The 25,316-nt window shown below is 48.7% G+C and overlaps 9 protein-coding genes across 9 annotated transcripts; 5 read left to right on the forward strand and 4 right to left on the reverse strand.

The window, feature by feature from the left end:
* Nucleotides 1-171: 171 nt before the first annotated feature.
* L228DRAFT_246103 (macro domain-like protein) lies at nt 172-1,614 on the forward strand. Its single transcript, XM_018332324.1, has 3 exons — nt 172-399; nt 497-963; nt 1,017-1,614. Exons 1-3 carry the CDS (start codon nt 247-249, stop codon nt 1,267-1,269), a joined length of 873 nt encoding a protein of 290 aa, XP_018188893.1. The 5' UTR covers nt 172-246; the 3' UTR covers nt 1,270-1,614.
* Nucleotides 1,615-2,043: 429 nt separating this feature from the next.
* On the forward strand, nt 2,044-3,222 carry L228DRAFT_260180 (LexA/Signal peptidase; the record flags this gene model as incomplete). The annotated part of the gene is made up of 4 exons (XM_018334232.1): nt 2,044-2,690; nt 2,782-2,953; nt 3,011-3,060; nt 3,096-3,222. The coding sequence occupies exons 1-4, from the start codon at nt 2,356-2,358 to the stop codon at nt 3,220-3,222; spliced, it is 684 nt and encodes a 227-aa protein (XP_018188894.1). The 5' UTR covers nt 2,044-2,355.
* A 97-nt stretch (nt 3,223-3,319) lies between these two features.
* L228DRAFT_282074 (hypothetical protein) lies at nt 3,320-7,342 on the reverse strand. Its single transcript, XM_018335954.1, has 5 exons — nt 7,118-7,342; nt 6,394-7,039; nt 4,474-6,338; nt 4,150-4,401; nt 3,320-4,091 (listed from the first exon to the last, which is right to left on the reverse strand). The coding sequence occupies exons 1-5, from the start codon at nt 7,214-7,216 to the stop codon at nt 3,546-3,548; spliced, it is 3,408 nt and encodes a 1,135-aa protein (XP_018188895.1). The 5' UTR covers nt 7,217-7,342; the 3' UTR covers nt 3,320-3,545.
* A 732-nt stretch (nt 7,343-8,074) lies between these two features.
* L228DRAFT_114182 (glycolipid transfer protein) lies at nt 8,075-9,223 on the forward strand. The gene is made up of 4 exons (XM_018328931.1): nt 8,075-8,329; nt 8,415-8,473; nt 8,558-8,676; nt 8,764-9,223. Exons 1-4 carry the CDS (start codon nt 8,182-8,184, stop codon nt 9,056-9,058), a joined length of 621 nt encoding a protein of 206 aa, XP_018188896.1. The 5' UTR covers nt 8,075-8,181; the 3' UTR covers nt 9,059-9,223.
* A 767-nt stretch (nt 9,224-9,990) lies between these two features.
* On the reverse strand, nt 9,991-13,164 carry L228DRAFT_252902 (glycoside hydrolase family 31 protein; the record flags this gene model as incomplete). Its single annotated transcript, XM_018333715.1, has 4 exons — nt 9,991-11,671; nt 11,742-11,912; nt 11,971-12,381; nt 12,449-13,164. 4 exons carry the CDS (start codon nt 13,162-13,164, stop codon nt 9,991-9,993), a joined length of 2,979 nt encoding a protein of 992 aa, XP_018188897.1.
* A 2,463-nt stretch (nt 13,165-15,627) lies between these two features.
* Nucleotides 15,628-17,483, forward strand: L228DRAFT_246107 (Zn-dependent oxidoreductase). The gene has a single exon (XM_018332325.1). It carries the CDS (start codon nt 16,066-16,068, stop codon nt 17,065-17,067), a length of 1,002 nt encoding a protein of 333 aa, XP_018188898.1. The 5' UTR covers nt 15,628-16,065; the 3' UTR covers nt 17,068-17,483.
* A 764-nt stretch (nt 17,484-18,247) lies between these two features.
* On the reverse strand, nt 18,248-20,196 carry L228DRAFT_267351 (ribose-phosphate diphosphokinase; the record flags this gene model as incomplete). Its single annotated transcript, XM_018334981.1, has 7 exons — nt 18,248-18,547; nt 18,601-18,924; nt 18,980-19,573; nt 19,627-19,757; nt 19,830-19,903; nt 19,949-20,000; nt 20,064-20,196. 7 exons carry the CDS (start codon nt 20,194-20,196, stop codon nt 18,248-18,250), a joined length of 1,608 nt encoding a protein of 535 aa, XP_018188899.1.
* A 203-nt stretch (nt 20,197-20,399) lies between these two features.
* On the forward strand, nt 20,400-22,036 carry L228DRAFT_246110 (hypothetical protein). The gene is made up of 2 exons (XM_018332326.1): nt 20,400-20,727; nt 20,792-22,036. Exon 2 carries the CDS (start codon nt 20,873-20,875, stop codon nt 21,584-21,586), a length of 714 nt encoding a protein of 237 aa, XP_018188900.1. The 5' UTR covers nt 20,400-20,727; nt 20,792-20,872; the 3' UTR covers nt 21,587-22,036.
* L228DRAFT_246111 (phospholipase D/nuclease) lies at nt 21,470-25,297 on the reverse strand. The gene is made up of 14 exons (XM_018332327.1): nt 24,820-25,297; nt 24,685-24,756; nt 24,533-24,637; nt 24,312-24,464; nt 24,096-24,254; nt 24,009-24,043; nt 23,841-23,949; nt 23,462-23,780; nt 23,241-23,412; nt 23,103-23,191; nt 22,647-23,053; nt 22,539-22,595; nt 22,137-22,485; nt 21,470-22,083 (listed from the first exon to the last, which is right to left on the reverse strand). The coding sequence occupies exons 1-14, from the start codon at nt 25,141-25,143 to the stop codon at nt 21,869-21,871; spliced, it is 2,565 nt and encodes an 854-aa protein (XP_018188901.1). The 5' UTR covers nt 25,144-25,297; the 3' UTR covers nt 21,470-21,868.
* Between the last annotated feature and the right edge of the window lie 19 nt (nt 25,298-25,316).

The raw sequence follows: 25,316 nt of genomic DNA on the forward strand, positions 1-25,316 counted from the left end.
TCCATAGGGCAAGAAATTCGTGCTGAAAATTGATATGACCTGGGTCCGTATAAGTGCGAAAATTGTATCTCCGATAGCTACCCGTCAGAGGGAAGCAACGCGAAACAACCGAGATGCACACTATGACGCAGTTGTCCTCCCCGCGTTTTCCACCAACCCCTGTCAATAACGATCTCAAGACTACCACTTGATGCGAAGTATCATAATTTTCTCTGTTCTTGCCGCTGGGCGATGCCACCTCTGAAAATGACCAATATAATTCCTCTCTCCGACATCCCAACCATCGCCCTCCTCTACAAACTGCACCGACTACAACCTTCATCGTCCTCCACGGCTAGAGCGTCACAAGTCTTCAACAAGAAGATCTCAGTGATTCGAAACGACATCACAAAGCTTGAGGTATGTCTCAGATCGTGAACTGTGCTAATTATCATACACATATGAGTAGATGATATTGGAAATATGCGTTGGAGACGCTAACGTCTTGCTCTCGCAGGTTGATGCGATTGTGAACGCCGCAAATGAGTCTCTCCTTGGCGGAGGAGGTGTTGACGGTGCGATTCATAGGGCTGCTGGACCAGAGCTTGTGAAGGAATGCCGGACGCTGAATGGTTGCCATACTGGTGATGCTAAAATCACAAAGGCATACAAGCTCCCATGCAAAAAAGTTATTCACACGGTCGGACCTATTTACTGGAACACCAAAAAGACTGGCCACCATACTCCACTACTGCAAGGATGCTATCGACGTAGCTTAGAGCTTGCAGTCGAAAATCAATGCAGCAGCATTGCCTTTCCGGCTATCAGCACCGGAGTCTATGGTTACCCTAGCGGGGAAGCGGCGGAAACTGCACTCACCGAAGTTAAACACTTTTTAGAGAGTGGCAAAGGGGATAAGCTGGAGAGAATTATCTTCTGCAACTTCGAGGCCAAGGACGAAAAAGCGTATGAGGAGTGGATTCCGTGAGTGTTTCCTATTTCTTTTGGGGGGGCTGACTCTAACCCTTTTATTCCAGTCGATTCTTTCCACCCACTGAAGAAGTTGAGAGTGGTTCCCCAGAGAAGGGTGAGTCGCTGGCACGGAGCTTACCCGATCCACCTTTGAATGAACCCCTCGCCGACGGAGAGCCGCAAGCTAAGAAGCAGAAGGTCAATCCTAAACTCAGTACCCGCTTGTCTTCGCCTGATGAATCTTCTGGGGATGATTCGCCGGTTGATTCCCAGCGATCTGCTGCGAATACAGAGCTGGACAAGGTCGGGGAAAACTAAGAAAAATCAATACCGATGGAATGGACTCTGAGCCTACTTTTTAGGACAATGCTCCAGGTTGTTGTGAGCTTTTTCACATTACGTTTATGGTGTATGGCGCAATGATGGATGATGGTGATCCACCGCCAGTCTAACTCCATGCTGGAATTGCTTTACTCTGAGGCTCGAGCTCTTGAATTTCAGGCACGAAGGATTGACTGATTGCATTTCACGATGGTTTCGAAAAATGGTATTCCTCACTGAGGAGAATCGCAAACGAAAAGTAGTTGCCTTTTTAAAGTCCAATACAAATTTCTAAGCATTTCAAAATAATCCAGCTCAATTATTGACAATTCTTAAGTCCGCATAATTCAGAATCCATAATCAGCTAGCTCAAAAAAAAAAGTCGATTGTTGTTGAGTAAAATTGAGAACTACATGAGTATAGAGATTTCTCAACTACAGGCAATGTGAGCGTGTCAAAGCATTTTACGCCATTGGGGTTGAGGAAGAACGAAAAGGATTTCTCCCCCAAAACCAATTACCGGACAGGATGCCAACGGAAATCACAGTCAACCTTAGCTTCCTGATAATAAAGGGATATAGAGGACCCCTACAGTGTCTGCTAAGTTCGGCTTTACTCGCAATAGTTCAGTGATAGCTCCAAAGCATTACAATAGGCATTCCAGAGAGTAAACAGCAACCTCAGGCGCTAAGCGCGTTGGCCAATGGGGCGCTAAACTCCACGTGGGCGGAACTACCCAGATTATCCGATCCCTGAAACCACAAGCGACAGGCCTGCATGATTCCGGAAATAAATGTACCGGAGCACCGTATTTTCCGGAGACCCTCTGCAAGCTACCTGATAACTAGTCATCCTCCTCTTTCGGACTCATTGAATAATCTCGTTTCCCTCCTTCTTCACCTCAATTCCTCCGCCACCTGGCCTTTTGCCTTGGAAATTCTCTGCACTAGAATTCCGTTCGACTCTTCTTTCTAGCTCGAGAGCTCTTCGAAACATTCAAACACGGAAAAACACAGCCTGCGAGGTATAAACCAGCTTCGCGAAGATCATAACAACGTCCTCCGTGGGACAACACAAAAAGTCATGTTCCGAGCTCGGAGCATATTCCAGCTCTTCAACGACACTCTCAAAAAACGACCCTTGTCCAGTTTCGCCAATGCGCGTCAAGAGTCTCAGTCTCAGGCTACACGGCCGTCTGTGTTTTCCGGATCAGCATGGTACACCTGGGCATTCATCACATGGGTGCCCGTCTTCGTCTTCCTGCATGAACACGTCTATGACTTGATGTGGGTGCGCGGTCCTAGCATGGCGCCGGCCTTGTCGCCCGATTTCCACGCTACAGGCCGTCGGGACGTCGTGGGCGTGAATATGTGGGATGCAAAAGCAAATCTGGAAAGAGGAATGATTGTTGCGTTTCGGTAAGTGATGCCCTCCTTCCCTTTCCCCCCCCCCAAAAAAGAAGTGTTAGAGTGTAAGAGTTCTAATTGTGGAGTAACTCTTATTTCTTAGGTCACCGCGTAATCCAGAGCGAATTGCGCTGAAGCGGATCATTGGGCTCGAAGGAGATATTGTGATGGCGCGGAATCGGTATCCGTTTCCCAGGGAGACCGTGCCGCAGGGACATGTGTGGGTTGAAGGAGCAGATCAGGCTCGATCGTTGGATAGTAATGATTACGGACCGGTACGTCTATGTTTGTTTTGCACCTTCAATTGGTGCAGCGACACTACTCAACTTTAGATATATCAAGAGTATCAAGAGAGAAAAGGGGGAGCTCAGGCGCTGACATGGTATTTTTTTTGGCACTGATATAGATATCGACAAGCCTCATTACGGGTCAAGTGACGCGCATACTTTGGCCTCCGTCTCGAATGGGTAAAATCTCCAATGACCGCAGTTGGCGTCGCAGGGTGTTGTCTATCGGGATACCGCCGGGCTTTGTGCACGATTAAGGATATTCGAATGGTTTCATGTCTTGCGCTCGATAATAACCGTAGAGGCAACGTCATTTGCCCCGGTCACTGTTGATATTTCAATTACCGCTTGCCAATTGCCTGGCACCGGACTATTTCATATTTTCCTGGGCTAAAAGATACAAAGAATACGGTACAGGAAGGAGGATTATAATAGTATAGATGAAAGCCCCAGGAAAGAAAAGGCATTCCGAAGAGTGGGTATATATATATGTACGCACCAGCAACCCTACTGTGCAAGGATGGGAAAAAATGCTAATACAGCTAGAAGTGAAAAGGATAATTCAAATCGCCCAAGGGAGCTACTCTGATACGAGCCTGATTTGCTCAGCCTCCTGAAGCCGTTCGATTTCAAGCCCTATACTGAGAACCCAATGGTCTCGCTCGGCGCGACTTCGTGCCTTGAAAACAATGGATCTGCCAGAAACTCCGAGTCTGGATACTCTTTTGAGATGTTGGCGCTTGCCATCTGGCTTTCCATCGTCTTTGGCTTTGACTATCGACTTCTTTGTCGGATGCCAGATGACGAAGCACGTCATGGTGTCTTCATCTCGCGAGGTCCAGCCATCGTCGGAGTAAATACGTGGAAGCGCGGAGTGACCAGGATTGTTGCTGTCAAAGGTTCGATCTTGGTATAGAAGGTCGCCTTCAGCGATCAAACCACTGTAAATATAACAGTCCCTCAAATCAATGGCGGCTTGCCGTTCATGATGTGTAGATGGAATTTCCGCGCCAGTACGCTTGCGAAGGGAATCATGAAAAATGAGTAACCGGCCGTTGGAAAGGATTACTTCGCAGCGTGCAAACGTTGAATGACGGCGCGGCTTTCTGTAGAGAACTCCCGAAATCTAAGATTAATTAGCGATCTTAATGCCATGTCACAGTTTATTAAATGTGGGTTCATACCGATATTGTTCGACATGCCGAGATAGGGCACATATTATATAATTCTGGTGATGCTACAGACCTTGTCACCTCCCATTTCTGTGCGAACTGGCCTAGAAGAGCCTCGCTCTGCTCATCAATCTTGAGTTCTTGCAGATTTTCCCGGCGCACTTTCTTAAAAAGTTCCAAATCGGTCGTTGTTCGAAGTTTCCAATACTTTATAAGGAGTCTGAGACGTGTCATCCATTCAGCCTTGGTAACTTTATCATATGCCTGTATTTCCTGTCAGTCAAATCAATTGCAGAAATGCAAGAATGCCCGTTACACCACTAAAATAGGACTCACTTGAAGACGGACAACAAGCCCGTTTTTCATAAGCAATTCAAATGTTCGATCATCATCAAATTGCCCAGTAGAGCCGTCGTCTCGGTGTGTATCAGCTACATCGGTATGGAAATCAACGTCTTCTCCTTCATCAATGTTCCGATCAGCCGGAGTGGCACCACGGACGACATTGCGAACCCTAACTACGTGGCAAAGGTTTATAAAACCATCGCAGTGAAGAAGGGTTTCAAATTTCCGTTGCGCCTCGTCACAGCAATCTGCGTCATGCTTTTCAATCGTCTCAGCGACGTCCGACTTCAACCATGAGATCTGTCCATTGTCCATGGCAAACGGATCCACGGCGTAGATGAGCGGAATCTTCTTCGTAATCTGGTTTGCCGTAGGGACCTTTGAGCTTTCGCTCATCGGGAAAATTGGCGGAGGTGGGGGTCGAGCTTTTGAAGGCCGGCAAAAGCAAAGATACTGATTGTGGGTAGTGAAATATAAACGTTTGAAGTACATCCTTCCTAACCGCTGGTCGAGCCCTCGTTGGGAGGTCAGCCGGATGAGAAAGCCTTCAATAGGCGGCGGCTCTACAATTGAACTGCCATCGCTGTCGGTAGCAGATGTAGCGTAATGTTGCTTGGGGCGTAACTCCAGTTCATGCGACTTCAGCATAGCGATTGTGCCATACATCTTTTGTTCGTTGCTGCCATGAATCCATTCGAGCCGATCATATCGTTTCCAAGCTAAGCCCAGTTTCTCCGACTTTATCCAGACGTCGACAACATTAGCCCACTCTGGGAGACCCCTGACAGTTTCAAGACACCTTTCTATGATTCTTCCTGCCACAGCACGTTCCTCCGCCATCATTTCGGCAATGGCTCCGGCATCGCCTTCGGCCGCCCGGGCTGCACCTTGCGACTTCTCGAGAGTCAAGAATGGATTGTCTAGGCGGATAGTGACACTGAGGTCCGGAATGTTGATCTGCAATCGATGCGACCGATGCTTGCCCAAGACGCTGCGTAAGAATGTATACCACTCCACTGAATTTGCGGCAGATCGAGGACGCATAATATAAAATCTCGTTCCGGATTTCCATGGAACCCAGACGACAACGGTCTTATCCAAGGAAGAGAAGAGGTTGACTTTTGTCGTCTTGGGATTTAGAGGAATCTCATGTTTTGCCCTCTTTTTGACGTGCGACTTGTCAACCACCGGTATGACTCGGCTTTGGTACATCTGGAGGGAAAAGTCGGCCTCATCATCAACTCCTTGCCGACATGCAACCACGAATTCCCTCCACTTCTCAACCGGTCGGCTTTCAGTCTTGAAACTATCGTTTTCATTGAAATCGCCTGGTAGCTGCTGCATCGTAGAATCGACCCGCACCAGCATCTTTTCGACCTTGACAATTTCGCCATCATGTTGCTTATTCCGACGATGCCTAAGAGAGCGTCTTCGGCCCATTTGAGCTACCATTAATCGCGCCGCATGCTCATTTCGCTTTGGGAGATCGAAATGCACAAATCCTGAACCATGGCGTTTCTTGGTCTCAGGCGTAGTCGTTGGAACAGGCTCTTCCGCACCTGAGTTGTCACTCGCTCTTGACTGGGACTTTGATCGCTTCGATGTAATTTTTGACAGAGGGTTCTTTCCTTTTGCAACAGCGGGAGGTTCGTCAGTCTGGGATGTACCGAGTGATTCTCCATTGCGCGTTCCGTGATCTAAGAGAGAAGCAGTCGAGTTGGTCGCGCCAGCAAAAAGCGGCGTGTCACCAATGTAAGAGCCATTTTGGCCCGCACTGTCGGCCGTTATTGAACTCTGGAGCGTACTGGGCTCAAACTCCTCAGGCTGCGATGGTACCTTTCCACTAGGGGAATCTCCTGGAGTCCGATTAGAGATGTATCATAGATGCACATATGCCATCTCACAACTTACTTGATGAACTAGCTTCCTCCAAAGGCTCCGGCGGCGCAAGGCCTTTCTTCCAGGATCTTCGATTCAGTCCATCTTCTCTTGCAGTCACAAAGGAGAGCTCGTCTGCGCTCTGAGTCGACGGGCCATTCTTGATAAGCTGAGGCCTTGTTTCGAACGAGACGGGCTGTGCGGGCGGATCTGAAGTTTCTTGGTCATCGACGCTCAGAACCTTCTGGTCTGTGGGAATTGCTGTATCATCTCCTCGGTTTGCTGTCTCGGGGTCCGTCTCTCCTGGCTCAATGGTCCGGGATCGTGGAACGGGTACTGCTGGTGGCTGTTCATTGGTGACTTCTGCATCTTCGCCTCCTCCATCTGGATCCTCTGCTTCGTCTCCAATATCGCCTTCAGCTTCGTCTGACTCGAGCCCATCGGGTTGCGGGAAGCTGTGTCCATACATGGCCATAGTGCTCGGCCCTTCCAGACCCGTGAGGCGCCGTTGTCGAGAAACATTTTCGTCCGCGGTGAAGGACGCAGTTTTGGTGGAATGGTCCAGAAGGAGGTAATGTTTATACCACTCGCGTCGGTGAGTTCTCAGCCACCCTGCCGGTAGAGGACCGATAAAGCATCTGCGCGTCGTCAAATGAAGATGTTCTGGGTTTGCATGTTGCTAAATCAAAAAGATATTCCAAATCAGTCTCACGTTTTGCAGCCCCTTGTCTTAAATAAAGAAAGCACCTATTCTTACCAACCGCTTGGCGGTGTATGAATCAGGTTTCAAAGCACCCAGACCTAAACGTTGATCGGCGGCAGCATCCTGCCTCTGTTGGGAAGGCTCCCCGCTCATCTGCAGAACGACGCGATGCTCGAAACGATACGCTCGCGAATAGTTCCGGTACTATGCAGAGATGTTGAATTAAATGAAGCACAGTATGAAAAAGGAATGAAATTTAACGTATGCTAAGGCAATATTTGTTTGTCTGCATGGCTCCAGAATCCCTCGACCGGAGGAGCGAATCATGACGGCCAACCAGCAGGCCAGCAGGGCGCAAGGCCGAAGCCAATTTCGGACCGAACCACCGACGTCAGCGAAAAGCACGTCCTCCGGTAATCTCCGCTCACACACGTTCCTCTCTTTGGTTAAGCCGGATCTGTGAACCACTAGTGATGGTTTTAGTGGAGGAGGGAAGTAATGAGTTACCTAATCTGATTGGCTTGAACTGTTGAACATAACTAACATAACTGATTAATGGTTATTGATTCAACCATGTCAATCTCTGGCCGAAGGCCTGCCCATACAGGTATTGTGCAAGTATGTCTCCTCCATCTCTCCTGTCAAGGTGAACCTATGATGAACATTAGCATTGATTTTCACATCATATGTTGCATAGAAGACAATGACTTTTTTTACTTCAATTCGGAAGCAATGGATAAATTATACATCGTTTTATGATTGAGGTTGTTTCCTGTTGACTTTTTACGCCATAGGTTAGGTAATCCAGGGTCCAAATGGCAAGCGAACTGGGGGGCGAAAGGATCCAACCAGAGGAAGGAGCGAGCTGTGGTGGAGGGGCTGTCAACCCTTTGCCTGATTTGATAGTGGTTACCCCATACCAGATGAACCGATGCCGACTGTACACTCCACTTCCACCTTGTTTCCAGTCCACGCAAGTCAGTAACTAAATCTACCCTTCACCGCTTTCGAGCATACGATTCATTATTGTGAGGCCTGGGACGCCCAACCGCTTGATCCCCAAGCTTTTACACTCCGCCTCAATTTCCCCTCAGAAGCTGTGTTCAAAAGCAATCGACATGTCTGCCCCTCAAATCCCCCCAGGCGGTACCTTTTTCGACACCATCAAGGAGTCGTTTGCCGATGTTCCTGTGGACGCGGCCAACGATGATGCCATTTCCACGGAGCAATTCCTTGAGGCCGCTGATGCCCTCGCAACTCTCTTTGGTGAGACACTTCCTCTCTGTTAAACCGGGATATAATAATATTCCGTATCAGAATCATTATACTAATGCCGTTCGCTTTCCTGCAGATCTGCTCGCCTCTGTCGTCTTCGTCCCCGTGAAGCAGGATATTCAAGGCAACGTCAAGGTCAGTTTTTCATGCTGGCCTCGTCGAGTTCGAGCAGCATATCATGGGACCGGGGAAACATTTCTCAAGCTAAATCTGTGCTAGAAACTCCGAGACCGCTTCCTCGCTGCCCCTACCGACTCGCAAAGCATCCAAGCATTGGTCGTTAATGAAATCAAGTCGAAGCAACACACTGCGACCGAAGGTCTGCTGTGGCTGGTCCGGTATGCCGAATTACTCCCCGAGCTCCTTCATCACTTGACCCTCATCCAGCTTGGATATGACTAATCTGACGTCCAATCTAATCTTAGTGGCCTTGACTTCACCGCACAAGCTCTCCGTTTGAACCTTAGCAACCCCTCTGAGGAGCTCGCGACCTCGTTCAAGAATGCCTACGCCACGACTCTGAAGCCTCACCACAACTTCATTGTCAAGGCCATCTTTAACACTGCCATGTCAGCTACCCCTACCCGAGCAGACTTCTACAAGAAGCTCGGTGATGACCAGACCAAGGTCGACACCGAGCTGCGCAAGTGGCTGAGCGCATTGGAGCGCCAGGTTGCTATACTCAAGGCTTTCCAGCAGCGCAAAGAAGCCAAGTGGTAGTTTTTTCTTTTATTCTCAAATCCATACGCGTTCTAGGGTTTCCTTATATCATCCGTTCTCAAGATCCTCAAAATACATTGATAGCATTATCGCATTACCTATACACCAGACATGGAAATGTCTCTACTATACACAAACATACAACATTGTGGTGCTCTTTTCCAAGATTTATCCTGCGAGCTTGACTTGTGACCTAGTGGATACTTTCCCTTCTCTTAGATGCATTTTGACTTGGCGTTAATATGTGACTCCTAGACCATTACGATGGACAGTGTACCGGAGTACAGCAATCTTCTCCCGTTTAAACGTTTCGTGAAAGTAACCTATATTTACCGCAATTTAGTGTTCGCCAAGTACATACGACCATAGACTGAGGAGAACTGGGCATCCCGTCCGCTCTGCCATACATAAGCCTCAGATCGGCGGACTAGTAGTTGGGTCGGTGACGACCAGCGAATCCCCGCTGTTGTATGTTTTTTTTCCTCGCCCATTAATATCTCCTTATTCATTTTATCTTTCTTATTTTTTTTATTTTTTTTTTCTTTTTTGGTAACTCCGCCTCTTTTCTTCTCTTATTCTTATGTTTCGCAATAGCGTCGGGAACGGGCTTCATGATTGTGGGCCTATCTTTAAAGAGTGATGTTCGTCTATTGTACTCTCAAGGAGCTCAAAAGGAGTATCTATCTATCTATCTAGAGTGAGAAGCTAAAAAAAAAAGTCTATGTGCAACGTTGCTATATACATTCTCTTCGTTCCGTCATTTAAGAGAAGCAAAAGAAAATATGTACTGTGTGCGAGGTAGGGGAAATCGGTCATATATACTCATGATGGAGGTTTGCGACAATCGAGATGACTTTATCATAATCATCACGAGCTGCCATGGCCAACGCAGCCGTCTTCTCGACTGACCGCGCAGAGGATTAGATAAGCAATTACCACTTCAAGGTCCACTTGTGAGCCCAGGCACCGGCAGCAGTGTAATTCTTCAAGCCGGTGACGCTGAGGACATGAGAAGTGCCGTTATACGCAACAGACGAGCTAGGAAGCTTGACGCCATTGAAAGTAACGCCAGCCAACGGGGCAGAGGGGACGCCCAAGACGGTGATGTTGGCGAGGGGCTGGGGCTCGACATAGGCGCCCTGGGGAACAGCGGTAAGGGTGTTGTTCTCGGCGGCATACTCGACAAAGAGGGTGGCGTTGGGCTTCACGCTCTCGCCATCGTCCACGTAGAGCTCACCCTTGGCAGTTCCCTTGGCGCTCAAGGCAGTAATGAGGCTGTAGGGGGTGTTGCGAGCGTCACGGGTGGTCAAAGCGTATTCCTGCTGGGGCAAGACGCTGCCGCCTCTCACGTAGACTGGGATATGGCCCAGAGGGGCGTCAATGGTCTCGTTCTTACCCGCGGTGGCGGAGACAGGGGTCTGAGTGTACCAGTCGTACCACTTCTCGCCCTCGGCGATACCGGGGAAAACACCTTGGACCGTAGAGACCTGAGGCTCAAGGACAGGGATGACCAAGATCGAAGGACCGAGAAGGAGCTGGGTGTCAACATTGGCAAGAAGAGGGTCGTTGGGGAACTCCCATGAGAGAGCACGCAGGACGGTTGAACCAGTGCTGTGCGCAAGGTGTAGAAGAGTGTACATGTATGGAAGCAGGGGGTAGCGAATCTTCATGGCAGTCTTGGTCGACTCGATGACAGACCCCCAGCGGTATGGCTCCTGTGGGATGGTCGAAAGCGTGTTGTGGTTTCGGTAGAAGGGGAAGAAGGCTGACAGTTGCATCCAGCGGTTGCAGAGCTCTTCATCCGAGTTGCCCAAGAAACCGCAAGTGTCAACACCAAACATTGGGATACCAAAGAGTGAGAAGCTGAGGGCCTGGGAGATGGACATGTACATGGAGCCCCACTTCGAGTAGTTATCTCCTCCCCAGTGGCCTGCCCATCGGCCACTGCCAAAGAAGGTGCTTCGCCCAATGATGAACGGCCGCTTCTCAGGGAAGATATTCAAGAGAGCATTGTGCGTCGCATTCAGGATTTGGTATCCCCACACATTGTGCATCTCGTATTCCTGGGTACCGTCAATGTGGGTTGCGTTGGGCGAGATTGCCTTGTTGGCAATGTCACCCTGACCGTTGTTGATCACATAGGCAGGATGGTTCACATCCCGAACGCCGGGAGTCACGGTTGGTCGGTAGATGGGAGTGGAGGCGGGTGTCGTGGCCGACACAGAGGCCGCCGATGACTGGCTTGCGGCGCCAGAAGAAGCGGAGGCAGCTTCGGTCGCATTTGTAATATTGAATCCCTCCGGATAGTCATAGACCACCGCGCCTGGCTCACCGGGGAGAGCAAATGGTGGGTGGACAGGCTGCAAGTGTAGGTTTCCGGATCCGCAGCTGCCGGCACAGAAAGAAGAAATTTCTGACATATCAATCCAAATACCGTCGAAGCTGACTTTTTCATGGAAAGCAGTAATTTCATCGACCCACCACGTCTGGGCACCCTCTGAAAGCCAGTCGGGGAAGACGGTAAATCCAGGCCATACCGCTCCGATATACAGACTGCCGTCGGGGTTCTTCAGGAAGGCGCCAACCTCGTTTCCGCGATCAAAAGGTGCATAGCTATCCAGCACTTTGTTAGACATTGCCCATTCAAGATCTTCTGGATCGATAGACGGGCAGAAAGACTTACGCGTCGGAGGCATTGTCCGGGTTGGGTATGTAAATAGCTGAGTCGATAATGGGCACAAAATGCTGACCCTTTGAGTGCAAGGATGAGAGAAACTTCTCGCCTTCCTCGATGCTCCACGTGTTTGGATCGGTTTGGAAGTCTCGAAGTTGACCCAAATAATCAATGTCAACCCTTTAAAAATTTAGTCAGTCATGTCGAATTTACAACTGCTGGAAGGAGCGTGACATACCAAAGAGTTTCCAATGGGATTTCGAATTTGGAAAAGTTCGAAGCAACGTCTTCGACATCTGACCAGCCCTTGTATCCCCAGCGACACTGTTGGTAGCCAAGGGTGTAGTACTGCTGCATGGCTGGAAGTGCATCATTACTCTTCAAGAGAGCCTTGGTAACTGCCGGCTGCGTCGGGCCAGCATAGAAGTAAAGGTCGATGCTCCCTCCCAACGTACGCCAAGTGATCCTATTCGGGCGAAGAAGGACCTCGTGCGCATGCGTGTTGCGCAGATAGACGCCATGGGAATAAGACTCGTACTTCTTGCTTGGGTCTGTTGCATTTCCCGTAGTGATGCTAGTGTTGCCGGTCTTGGGGTCAACCTCGAAATACCGAGTCTCGAGATAGAAAGGATGAGAGCCGTAGATATTGCTGAAGATATTGTTAGTTGATCAAGTCAAAAACGGCAAATATGCTGGAAAAGCAAAAGTAAACGTACTAATCGATAGGGTTCGCGATATCCGCTGGGAAAATTGTGGCAGTAAAGTTGTTTCCCAGACGGAACTCATGAATGTGCTCGCCGAGTCCATAAATGTTATAGTCGTCCGGAAGCGGTGAGGTGAACTCAAGGAATTGGTTCTCAAAAATCAGTTTTGAGCCCTCGGTAGTGAAAAGAACATCGCCCGTAGATCGCCGCTGGACCGTGAAAGCGAAGGTAGGATCATTGGACCAGGAGAATGACAAATCGTGGAATTTCGAGGTTTCGCTCACACCCTCATCGAGTGCTGGCTTGGCCAGAAGGCTGTCCCGAACCAAATACTGCGTGTAGTTGGAGCTGTCGACGTAAGTGGGGACAATATTGACACTCAGGCGATCAGCGGTTTGGTATTGCACCGTCAAGTTGAGCGTGTCAATATCCGTGCCGTAGAGGTTGCATGGAGTGCCAGCAAGAGAAAGCGTTGCTGTTAATCCAAAGGTACTATTCTGAACATTTGTGGCTTTGTAGCCAGGGCAGACACTCTGGGCATCAACAGCCTGAGGGTCATTAATATTGGGGATGACATTTTCCGCGTATTGAACGGAAGCTGGAAGAGTGTACTGGGAACGAGCTGAAGTTGCCGTGCTCGAAACCGCAGCGGCATTGGCCAGCGGCAAAGAGATTGCACTGAGTCCAAAGACCGCCGTGGAGACGGCTTGAAGCATCGATCGAGCCATGGCTGGGATTGAGGAAGATGGCGACTGAAGATCAGCCCAAAGCAGAGCTCTATCTCGACCTTTTTATATTTGAGTCAGAGCAGTCTGCTCTTGCAATTCCCAGCCCGGCATTGGATGCAAGAAGCCGACGTCAGAGACTATTGTCGAACAGCATCAGGGTTGTGTTCCAACTCCACTTTGTCCCGGTGGAGTCAAACTTCACACGGTCATCATGCCATCAACCCAATTTGCTTCCGAAGAACAGCACCAAGACCATGCCTCTCCATGATTGTGGAGACACTACATCGGATCTAAGACAGGCCCATGTGGGTAAAGAACGATTTCGCGCCCTTGGATTCTTCAAGGAAATGGTTGGACTAAACATCAGAGATATCTCCAATTTGCGCCAAACTCATTTGAAAGTCATTTCAACATTCCAATGGTCCGAGGGTTGTCATAGTCTGATTCCATTCCATGGGACCCACCATCGCTGTTTTCTGCCGTTGGGATGTGCTAAGAGAGCAGCGTGCCTGCCGACCAGGTCGCGGAGACACAGTTGATTACTCCATAGAGACAATAATGCCTCTAAGGTACCCAAGGAGCTGTACCATTTGGGGATTTCCCGGGCCAATCGATTCAAGGGAAACATTGGTCCAAATGCTCAAGGGTAAATTGCTGAGTCTTTTCTTGAGCACCCATTTCTGCTTCGGTAAACCTGTGCTTTTTTTGGGCCGCATCTCTGTCCCTTGTAGGCTTTGACAGGAAGGATGTTCATCATCTTGATGAGCATTGTAGGTATTGCAATTGCTAGATGAGTGTTGCACCAAGAGAGGAGAGAGTCTTCCCGAGATTCTTTCCGACGCGGGGGCTTAGATTTATTTCAGGCCGTGGGAGCTCATCGGAAGGCCGCATGATGCATGGCATAGCGTAAGATCTTGGCCCTTCAGTCCTTGCCGATAGTATTGTGGCTTCTTTCTCTTTGTCATTCTCCACACATGGGCCGCTAGAACGGAACTGTCAACTGACGCCTCCCGCTGAGCAGACGGAAGCAAAAGAGATTAAGGACCCACCAAGGTTTGTCAAGTTAACCCCATGTGCAAGTCGGAAAAGGCGAAAGAGGAGCCAGTATGGCTCAGTAGTAGGATTTAGCGTGAGAAGTTGGTTAAGTTTTCCCCTTGGGGCCGGTCCGTCCCTACATTGTCGCAGGTTCAACTGCGGGTTCGCTTCGATGAGAAGAGGTTGGTGGGAAGAAACGTTGTGGGGGAATGGCAAAGTTCGGCCCGAGTGGGCCGGGAAACGTCATATATCCCAGAGATATTCCTCAATTCTCCCGAGATAGCCTCAGTGGGTAGCGAGAATCATCTTTACACATGACCGTGTGTCAGCATTGTGCAATGCAAATTTTATCAGAGAAAAGGAATGATGAGGAGAAATGTTCAAACGATGAGCAGATCTTTACCCAGTGTGTGTTCCTTTGCTGGTACAATACTGGTTTATTTTTTTTGGCGTCCGAACAATCATCAAAACCCCTGTTATAATCCCATTCTTCAGGCTGTTCTTGATTACACTGAATCGTCTTTGCATCTTGCACCATTTCGATACCGCAATCTCACCGAAATTCAGGCGATGGGATAGACTTGAATAGCTCCGAGCCAAGGTTGTTGTCCATTACTCCGTAGCGACTTCCGTCCGCAGGAAAGCCCGTGCTCGTCGGCCGTGGAGACTCACGAGATGGTGCCATCACCACGCGCAAAAACGATGATCCTTTCCGAAGAAAGCGAGCCCTGCGAAATTCGCTAAAGTTGTCACTATGAGTATAATTCTCCACTGAGAGTGGAGACGGCCCGGCTCATGGAGGTGCGAGGGGTGCTGCTCGCAGTTATACTCCTTGCCAAATCTGTAGTGGGGTTTTCCGTCCCATAGTTAACTTAGCGCATTCTAACGGGCAAAACATCTCATGTTTTTTACCCCACCGTTCTTGCCCAAGTATTGCGTACACGCGTATACTTTTATCTACTAATGTCTTAGTTACTTGACCACTCATCTCCAGTGGTACAGATTCCATTTCGGAGGGAGTTTCAACCATTCCACATTAGTGATCTTGTGCAGTTGCCAGTTCACTAAGTTCACAGAGGTACCGTTGTCTCTTAGCATCACCCGGGATGACTGCTAGCTATCACTTTACCTAAACGATTGTCTTCTCATTGAGCCTTCTATTACAGAAGTAGCGAAAGAGGTGCTCAAACTTACATAGGTAAGCGCCTAATCAAGATCTAGGTAAATCTGTGAGATTGCAATATTTATTCAATTGGTCTCCGATGATCGGCTTCCCGTTGACCCCGTAAAGGGCGTGCTCGTGGTACAAACTACCTCATTTGGTTAGAAATCATGATTGCCCGTGCCTTTCCCCTTTCCCTTATTCGAATTCTCGTCTGACCCCAGGAATTCGGATAGTGCTTACCCTTTGACTTCTTCACTTATGCTAAAACACTCGTGATAACTCCCCAGGTACCCTTTTACTGCATCCGCACACTTTGATGTTTTGATTACTGATGCTTCGAGGCTTGCATCAAGTATCCTATCAAGTGCATTGGTCCCATGTGGCTCACCCTTTCATGACGTATTGCGTAAATCATCTCACACTGCGGGGTTGGTTGTTGAAGATAGAATAAGCGCATCAATGCCTCCCCTTGGATCTCAGAGTCAGGGACTCTTTCTTCCTCAAGTCTGAAAAACTGAATGACCATACGGGTAAATAATTGAGAGAAGGTCTAGGTCTGGTTGTTTCATCGTCTCGATAAGTTAGCTCAGAACAAAGACTTCAGTATCATTCGATTCGGTGTACGGAAATAGTAAGGATCTTCGCGAATAGCAGCTCATATCTCCTGGACTTCCCGAAAGCTCTACCTTGGCAGCCAAGCTATGGCGAGTCTAAAGTCGCGCTCCGCTGCAACGATGAGAGCGGCCGTCATGTATGAGGCAGGGGGGCCTGAAGTTTTGAGGGTCGAGTCTCGCCCAATACCCACTCCGCAGAGCGGACAGGTCTTGATACGTGTCAAAGCATTTGGCCTCAATCGTTCTGAACTATTTACGCGCCAAGGCCACTCGCCAGGCGTCGAGTTCCCACGAGTTTTAGGCATCGAGGCCGTTGGAGAGGTGCAGGAGGCACCCGGTAAGGAGTTTAAGCCCGGCGAGATTGTAGCGACGGCCATGGGCGGCATGGGCCGCCAATTCGACGGCGGATATGCCGAATACACGTGTGTGCCGGCAAAGCAGATACAGGCCATTCAGACCAAAATCCCCTGGGAAATCCTAGGAGGTCTGCCGGAGATGCTGCAGACGGCGTGGGGCTCACTCTACAAGGCGCTGCAGCTGCAAAAGGGCGAACGTCTCCTTGTTCGAGGTGGGACCACGTCAGTGGGTCTCGCTGCAGCAGCCATTGCCAAAACTCATGGTGCCTATGTTGCGTCGACGACTCGGAGTGCATCGCGAGATCAGTTGCTGCGGGACTCTGGCGCTGACGAGGTCTTTGTTGATAATGGTTCAATCGCTGATCAAGTCAGGAAAAAGTACCCTGGAGGCTTTGACAAGGTGCTCGAGCTAATCGGTGTCACGACCCTCGAGGACTCTTTGAGATGCACTAGACAAGGAGGCATTGTCTGCATGACTGGCATCGTCGGCAACAAGTGGGCGTTTGACTCGTTCAACCCAATGGAGTCCATTCCACTTGCTGTCTGCTTGACGAGCTATAGCGGAGGTCCCGATGAGTTCATGGCGACCCCTCTCGAGCACCTGGCGCAACTAGTGGCTGCCGGCAGTTTACGAATACCGATTGGAAAGACTTTCCAGCTGGACCAGATTGTCGATGCCCATCGTTGCATGGAAGAGAACAAGGGTAATGGAAAAATTGTTGTATTAACTTAGCAGTCTCATTTGGCCCCTTCCAATTGCAAGGTCATCTGTGGTATATGAGCAAGACTAAGTACGCCATGCAGCCCAAAAAAAACCTAGATACCGCTAGTTGACGCACAATGAGTGCCACTTTTATCTCACACTTTCTTTACAACATGGATATTAGCGAGAAGCCTCTTCACGTCTTCGTAATCCAGTGTTGGTTGCCAATGGAGAAGCGATGACGGAGTGGATAATCTTTATCTCAGATGGCGTTATGTTATTGAACCTGTGAAGCAGACTTTGGTGTGAACGCCTTTTCGACCGCTCTACTATGTGTCTAGAACAGATGAAAGGACGGACAAGGATTGCTAAGGAAGCTACTTTGTATTGTAGCTCAGTTGGCGTAATAGTAATAAGTTTTGGGGTTTCCACCGCGATAGCTGGACTTCGTTCAAAGTGACACCAGGGTGGAATACATTTCCCGTTGTAAATGCAAAATCTTATCTTGACGTGTCCGCGAAGTCCGAAAAGAAATTAATAGAGGCTTGCCGAGCAATATGCCGAAGCGGAATACATTAGGACATGCACAAATATCTCAAGAAAAGTAGGAGTATGGAGGTAGGTTTGAAGATCGTCATGCTATTCGTCGCTACCAGTACTATTCAAAGTAAGAGGGCAGAAGATCATAATAAAAAAAAGACCTTTGAGCCCTATCTGATACAAATTTGGCATGTCCGGGACTTCTCTTGCGCTCGTTCCACCAGTCTCGAAAGACAGCAGCTAAAAAGCTCGAAACAAGTGCCTTCAGTTCCCGCCTATCAAAGATAAATGTAATCTCCCAACGCTCCGTTAGGAACCGCTTCGAAAATGGAAGGACGGCTCCTGCAAGACCTATGTGTCCTGCATCGCTGTTTTGCTCCCTTTTTAAAGGAAGAAAAAGAAAAAGAGAAAAGAGCATATGAAAATAACAAGTTTCACGGTAAAACAGACGGTCACGTATTAGACTCACTTGAGACAATGGGACACAATTTGATTGGAACCTTCCTGATAGATGAACTACTCCATCATTAACACCGGAGAACCCTGCAAGGCGAATCTGAACCGCGTGCGCCACACTGCAAAATTAATAGACATCGAACGCTAAGTCGGGAGGATAATTTTAAAAATGTCAGGCGAATGAAAAAAAAGGTTGACGACTCGCCTCGGCCAACTACTCAGGGGCAGAGACGAATAATTGGGAAATACTCTCGCCATAATGATTGCGTCGAATCGCCTCTGCCAGCAGGTTAGACAAATCAAGCACAACAAGCTTTCTCGAACTGCGAGCTAGCTCTGGAGAGATTGGGAATGAATTGGTGACAAGAATATGGTCAATGCATTCACAATCCTCCATTGTCTGAAGGGAATTGTCACCAAAGAGTCCATGCGTCGCAATACAGTAGACCCTTTTGGCACCTCCTCTCTTCACAACAGTCTCAGCTGCAGCAATCCACGAGTCGGCCTTATCAATCTGGGTCACTGTTAGCAATTCGCTTCATATGCATTGTAAAGCTGAGATCATACCATGTCGTCGACAATAAAAACTGTCCTATCCTTGACATTGCCGACAAGAGTAACAGTATGTTCTATTTCCGGATCCTTGTACGCTTCGTCTTCTTCATCGGACATGGCAGCAGCATCATACGTGCCGCCAAGCGCATGATCCGGACGCTTGGAGGAAGCAATCGAAAGGAAGGAAGCAGTCATCGGATCGGGGATATCGTCTGCATTTTTGTCACCCGACATGGTTGCCACAGAGCCAGACGCGGCCGACAGTGTGGGCGACGGATAATCATCGTCTACAATGTGGCCATGAATGAGACGACCTGTGATAACATCTCGAGCACGCTGCGACGCATGTCAGTGAACAGCAATTCAAGGAGTTGCATCATTATGAACGTACCTCATCTGTATATTCGTCTCCCTCTTCCTCAGGGGCCACTGCAGTCGAAGTCACAGCAACAGTTGCTGCCCGGGCCAGATGGAGTGGTCGCGTCGGAGGCGAACTAGATATCGAGTCGATGCGTGTAGATCTTGCCAAAGGGCTATGTCCAATACTTGGCACGCCATTGTGCATGGCTCCGGAAAATGCTGTAGGAGTCGACGATTGAGGCGCTCCGTTCACTGACAAATGATTCGGCCGAGCAGAATTGCTCCTTGGTGGTGAGGAAGTTCCATCCTCCACACCCTCAATTTGAACTTCAACAGCATTTTCGTCCAGCTCTGCTTGTGGCGGGTTATCTGAGCTATCGACGCACATGCTGTCAAGCATCATGCTGGCGCTCATCCCAGGTCGTCGACGGTCTGTTGTAACTATACCGAAGCTGAGCTTGAGGGCATCGGCGAGCGATGTCACACGCTTTGTCCCACCCGGGTTCTTGCTGACAACAACGGCTTGTTGCCAGCCCGGTACGTGGTTGCGTATCCAGCGGGCAATGAGGGGTTCTGCATACAGATTGTCCACAGGCTGATGGAAAAAGCCTTGCATTTGAGACGCCTTTAAAATGTCAGAATGCTTCATCACCTGTGCATAAGGCGAACAATGCTCACATGAAGGTCAACTGTGATGACGTGGGAGACTCCTGCGACGGACAAAAGGTTTGCCAACATTCGTGCAGTAATGGCACCTCGGTGGCTCTTCTTCTTTGATTGACGAGAGTAAGGGAAGTACGGCAGGACAGCTAAAGAAAGATCAGAAGATGCTCCAGATGATGACTTGTCCAGCAAAATAGGAAAGAATCTCTTCAACCTACCTGTGACTGATCGCGCGGACCCGCCTTTACAGGCATTGATCATGATAAGCAGTTCCATGACGCTGTCATTGATACTGGACGGTCAGCGGGCGTAAGACTATGGGATGGCTGCGCCCTACTTGTTGCTTCCGCTCTGAACAATGAAGACATCTTGGTCTCGAATTGAGGTTGCTAGAGCAGTTCAGCCAAAGCCTCGAAAAACCCCACGAGGGGTGTCAAGCTCGAGATACGAACCAATGCTGACGCTTGTCTCGCCATTGCTAAACTTTCCCAGCTCACATTTTGCCGGTTGCGTGCCCAGTCGTGTGCAGATACTCTCTACGAGCGCTGGGTGAGACGAGCCCGCAAAGATTTTCACTCGACGCATGGTCGTGATGGGTTGGAGCTGGACAGTGGGGAAAAAGGTTCTGGGTTGACAAGCGAGATGAATTATTGGACGTACGAGGGTAGGTAGCTGCAGCCGACCAGGGCCCAAGCCAAGAAAAAAAAAATATTTTGGGGTAAGGAGGAGGATAACGGGTAGAGAGCTATAGAGAAGTGTACACGCAATTCCACGAACCATACAATGACGCCGCTGTACGCTTTTAGCTTAATTTGAGGACACAAGATGCATGAGCAAGAACCTTCAGACTATGGAAATGTAAATCAGTCGGTCACACTTCGTTGTTCCGATGCTGCTGAGCGAAGCAGAGGCGATGACGACCATGACATAGAGGGTAAGCTACAAGGCACATGCAAATGCTCGTCGTAGAAGGAAGAAAAGGTACAAAGGTACTTCAATGCTCATTTTGTCTCCGCCTCTCCATATGAGGGTTGCATTTCGTTGAGATTTCCCGGTTGAGCCCTCATATTACTCCCAATTCATAATTCCTTGATTTCTTGATTGGTGACCATTCAGGTAGCTTTATTTCTCCTTTACGTTCAATCTTCTTTTGAGGTTCCTTGCTCTAACATGGCCCCAGTCATTTGTTATGCTCCTCATCGCTGGGTCGTGAAATCGCATTTAATTCGCCATTTTCGTTTCTGGTGATCATATAATACTAATGGAGAGAGCCTCCTCTTGTCTCCTTTCCCTCTGCCGATCAGCCGCGAGACGTCGTCCGGCTGCCAAGTGTGGTCCTGCATTTGCTGCGCTGAGGAAATCGGTGCCGGCTCGCGGATTCATTACACCTCCATGGGAGTCAGCCGTACAAACTATCAGTGCTTCGAGAACTCTCCCTCATCGGACAGACGACCTATACGCTCTCATTGCTGACGTCGGATCCTACTCCTCATTCCTTCCTTATTGTCAATCTTCGACTATCACACAATGGTCGCAGCCCGATACCAATGGCAAACGGTGGCCATCAAGAGCTCAGCTGAATGTGGGATGGGGAGGCGTCGAGGCTGCTTTTAGCAGCAAAATTTATTGCTTACCTGGGCGAGTGGTAGAGGCAATTGGCGGAGATGCGGAGACTACATTGGATCTCAATGACCTTCCTCACCACATTCCAGCAGGCCGCGCCTCCGACACCGCCAACGACACAATGTTCAAGTACCTGCTCACTCGCTGGGAGGTTTCACCAGCGAGACAACCCAGCGCATCCGCAGGACATGCAAATACGTTAGCAAATGAGAAGACGGAGGTGAATCTGGTTGTCGAATTCCAATTTACGAACCCTCTCTACGACATGATGAGCAAAGCAGCCACACCAAAGGTCGCCTCGATGATGATCGAAGCATTCGAACAACGTGCAGCGAAGCTCCTCACTCGATAATCACCAAAGGGGAAAGGAAGACTATTCAGGCAAATCATTGAGGGACGTATTTTAACCATCTTCCATCTGGTCTTGTTTGCAGTCCATATCTCAAGCAGCGGAATGATTGGAACTGTAGCGCCAATGTTGACTATTAATATTGCATATCCTATAGAGATAGACATAATGCCTAAGGGTATTGTCATGGAGTTCCATTTTGCTTTATTGTTTAGCCTGGACCGGGCCACTTAAGGGGACCAGCTCCAACAGCCAGAGGATCCTTTCTCATTGCGAGGGGTATCACTATGTGTATATACTTTCCGTATAAGCGTTAACTTGCAAGCCTTTCTCAGCCATTTCAGCGTCCTTAAGGAAGTCCAGAGGCATCCACACGAGATGACCCTTGATCTGATCCAAATTTCGTCGAACATCTGCGACGGGCATGTACGGATCATACAAATGGCCCTCCTTCCTATTGTTCTTAGGAAGAAAGTTCTGATAGTCGTCGAACGTTTTGACTACACAGATTTCAACAAATTGCGATTAGAATAATCTTTAGCGGGATACTTACTATTATCATCCGGGTCTGCATGGAAGATGTGTCTAAAGATCTTGGTATTCGTTGTGGCGCGCGTGGTCCACATCTCCCAAAGCTCATCACTCAAAGGATCTTCAACAAACTTGTAGTATTCGTCTTCCTGGATGTCGTTTGGACAAACATCGGGTGGCTGAGCATTTGGATCCTTGTCAGCGTCCAATTCCTGTGCCGGAAGGAGCCCCAAGTGCTCTCGCCACAGCATTCTTCGGAGAGTTGCTGCATGGTAACCCGCCTTGTGGGGCTGTCCATCCATTTTGCTGTCAATTTGGTGGTAGTCTTCCATCACAATAGACAATTCGCTATCATGGTAACCAAGTTGGGACTTGGAGGCTTATTAGCACTGCACGGTCAAATTGGTTGTTGATGGTTACTTACTCGGTCGTTGATATTGGAGCTGCCACAGATGGCAATTTGATCATCAACAATGAGGAGCTAAAAGATGTTAGTCCTGTTAGACGACGAGAACGCTCGAAATTTATATACCTTTCCGTGAATGTACAATTCTTCCTGGACGAAATTCTCCTTCTCTTCTTCTGGGTCACCCTCCCAAGGCTCTTCTGAAACATTGCCTTCGTTGAGCATCGCATCCTTGGCAATAGAATCGACACTGGGTACTCCATCTTCGAGGCCAGCCGCTTCCCGCTCAGCTTCGAATTTCCGCTTTCGGTCAACCATACGCTCTTTCTCTTCATTTCCTGCATCGTCAACGTGGCCCTCCTCTTCGTCGCTCGAATCCCCTTCAAGCCCGTGAACGCCCTGGCCCATGATTTCCTCGGCCTCGGCTCGTTGAACTTCTTGATACTTAACACCAGACTTCTCTTCCTGCCTTTTCATAGCTGGTGTTTTGTTTAATCTGTCGTAAGACCGAAGATTGAAAACAAAAATATGATCTAAAACCAAATAAGTAATGACATCGACGAATCTCCTCGACGGACTCACTATGTGGATCGATTCCTTGCGCTTTAATCTGGCCCATGATAGAATGTTCCCCGCGATTTATGGATTTATATTGATAATCCATGATCGCACTGGGAATGTCAGAGCCGTCGTTCTGATTTCCTAGAAAATGCAACTTACCGAGTGCCCATGGCAGCATCGTCTCTCAAATCCCCAGCAAAACCAGGAATGGACGGAATAAGGATAATAACTCTGAATTTACGACCTTCTTTTCCGGCACGAACGACCGCATCGACAATCGCGCGGCCAATGGTGTTATGGATGGGATATTGATGCTCTCCAGTGGCAGTAACTGATCTCGTGAGTAACAGGATTAAATGCATGAACAGAAAGGCACTTACTGAAAAACTGATTTTCAATATAAACGTAATGCTGCGCATTCTGAATGACCTCACAATAAGCATTTTGAATACTATGCTCAGTCAAGATACCACTGCTCCAGTCGGCACTGCTTCTCACAACTTGTGCATGGACAGATCCCTGCTGGCCCAATGCTTTGCCTTCTAATGGTGAAAGAGGATGCTGAATGTATTCTCCTACGGGGTGTTTCGGCCGCTGGACCGCGACAAGATCCTCATCTTCACCATCCCGGCCGGTCAGCATGAGCCAGTCAACTCTGTCATCGCGCTTATATTTATCACGCTTGATAAAGTTCCACCTCTGTTGATGGCAGATCAAAGAGTTAGCAAATAAATAAAAGAGGGACCATCCTACACATACCAGAATGAAATGCTCAGCAATGTCGTATACACAGCCACCGATAACACCCATGGCAACGTCATGCCAAGGCATACGTCCATATTCAGCCTTGCTCAATTCATTCGATTTCCTAAAAATTATCAATGTTAGTGGCTTACAACCCCAGAAAAATTGCGAGCTGCATCTTACCAATCTTCGACACTTTGGAAATCCATAATTCGATTCTAACGATGTTAGCAAAGCGGGAGACTAAAAGGCCACAAGGGAAACACTCACGTTGTTGAAGTCCTGACCCGGCCAAACCTCGTTCCGAACACCCGCAGGGTGCACATCGGCCAAGGGGTGCTGCTTTGAGTCCCAGCGTCCGAAACATAGATCCAGGCCTCCAATAAACGCGAGATTGTAATCGATTACCATGAATTTCTCGTGATGCGCCTAAGAGTATTGTTAAAATTGGACTGCGGGCAAAACAATCATTGGACATAAGCGTACCCAGTAAAACGTCATGTCCCCAGCATTCTCGAAAACATTATGATCCGGATGTCGCAGCACATGAATATTTCCGTGGCCAGGAGTCCCAGGAGGGCAAAGTGAACGCAAGGCATGCTTCGTATGGGCGCTATTGCAAGTGATTGCTTGGCTCACCTATCATACCAGAAATGTTTAGCATTCGCAATGAAAATGTTAAGTGTTGAACTGCGGCCGATACATACTTCTTTGTATACAATCACGTAAATCTGAACACCTGCTTCTGCCCTGCGCTTCAGAACCTGGTCAAGACGCCATTCTTGGTTGAAATACGGAGGCCGGCGAAGAAACTGAATACATTAGCAAAGCGACCCCCTGTTTGGGCTGAGTCTCGTACCAATTCTGGAGAAAGCCACCAATCCGCAATGTAAATTGTCTCTTTTGCGCGCTCCAAAGCAACGGAGACAGCCTGTCAGAGTATCATGAGTTGTTTATCTCAAAATGGTATCAGAGAAACGAATCTTTAACTCACCCAAAAATAATCCCTTCCGTCAACGTACCATTTGATCTTGTTTCCCTCTCGCTCTGGTGCAAAGGACGCGAAACGGTGACTCTCGGCAATGCGTGCACGCTTCTCATCTGTTCGTTTTTCATGCTCTTCATCGTGCCGATGGTTAGGGTTGATGAGGTTATGAAATTTTCCAATCTCGTGTTTTAAATGAATTGCTTTGACCTTGGCGTCGTAGAGGTGAGTCCCCTTGAGTTTCTCGCGGAGTTCAGGAAATGGGTGCTTCAATTTGTCTGCCATAGATCGGCCTCCGGACGGCGGAGCGGCATCAGGGGCTGCAGCCTGCATGATTTCGAAGTTCCCCGCAAGTAGCTGAAATATTTGAGAAATTGGGGAATTTATTTTAGGTCTGTGAAGGAATGAGTGGGGAGTGGATAGAGCGTTGAAGCTCTAGATCTTCTTCCTACAGCCTCGATGGGGTGACGTGTTTGCACCGAACATGAGTTCCCGGATGAAGCCAG

The sequence above is a fragment of the Xylona heveae genome, assembly GCF_001619985.1.
Source record: "Xylona heveae TC161 unplaced genomic scaffold L228scaffold_4, whole genome shotgun sequence".
NCBI classification, from domain to species: Eukaryota; Fungi; Ascomycota; class Xylonomycetes; order Xylonales; family Xylonaceae; genus Xylona; species Xylona heveae.

What these genes read in the sequence shown, in the direction of transcription:
- L228DRAFT_282074 (XM_018335954.1), bottom strand. Translation starts at nt 7,216, where the DNA reads ATGAGCGGGGAGCCTTCCCAACAGAGGCAGGATGCTGCCGCCGATCAA. An exon ending in CATACACCGCCAAGCGGTTG is followed by an intron (nt 7,040 to 7,117) that starts GTAAGAATAGGT and finishes TTTTTGATTTAG; the next exon opens with CAACATGCAAACCCAGAACA. An exon ending in CGGCATGTCGAACAATATCG is followed by an intron (nt 4,092 to 4,149) that starts GTATGAACCCAC and finishes AATTAATCTTAG; the next exon opens with ATTTCGGGAGTTCTCTACAG.
- L228DRAFT_114182 (XM_018328931.1), top strand. Translation starts at nt 8,182, where the DNA reads ATGTCTGCCCCTCAAATCCCCCCAGGCGGTACCTTTTTCGACACCATC. An exon ending in TGCCCTCGCAACTCTCTTTG is followed by an intron (nt 8,330 to 8,414) that starts GTGAGACACTTC and finishes GCTTTCCTGCAG; the next exon opens with ATCTGCTCGCCTCTGTCGTC. An exon ending in ATATTCAAGGCAACGTCAAG is followed by an intron (nt 8,474 to 8,557) that starts GTCAGTTTTTCA and finishes AATCTGTGCTAG; the next exon opens with AAACTCCGAGACCGCTTCCT.
- L228DRAFT_246103 (XM_018332324.1), top strand. Translation starts at nt 247, where the DNA reads ATGACCAATATAATTCCTCTCTCCGACATCCCAACCATCGCCCTCCTC. An exon ending in ACGACATCACAAAGCTTGAG is followed by an intron (nt 400 to 496) that starts GTATGTCTCAGA and finishes TTGCTCTCGCAG; the next exon opens with GTTGATGCGATTGTGAACGC. An exon ending in GCGTATGAGGAGTGGATTCC is followed by an intron (nt 964 to 1,016) that starts GTGAGTGTTTCC and finishes CTTTTATTCCAG; the next exon opens with TCGATTCTTTCCACCCACTG.
- L228DRAFT_246107 (XM_018332325.1), top strand. Translation starts at nt 16,066, where the DNA reads ATGGCGAGTCTAAAGTCGCGCTCCGCTGCAACGATGAGAGCGGCCGTC.
- L228DRAFT_246110 (XM_018332326.1), top strand. Translation starts at nt 20,873, where the DNA reads ATGGAGAGAGCCTCCTCTTGTCTCCTTTCCCTCTGCCGATCAGCCGCG.
- L228DRAFT_246111 (XM_018332327.1), bottom strand. Translation starts at nt 25,143, where the DNA reads ATGCAGGCTGCAGCCCCTGATGCCGCTCCGCCGTCCGGAGGCCGATCT. An exon ending in GGTGGCTTTCTCCAGAATTG is followed by an intron (nt 24,638 to 24,684) that starts GTACGAGACTCA and finishes TAATGTATTCAG; the next exon opens with TTTCTTCGCCGGCCTCCGTA. An exon ending in AATTGTACATTCACGGAAAG is followed by an intron (nt 22,596 to 22,646) that starts GTATATAAATTT and finishes AACATCTTTTAG; the next exon opens with CTCCTCATTGTTGATGATCA.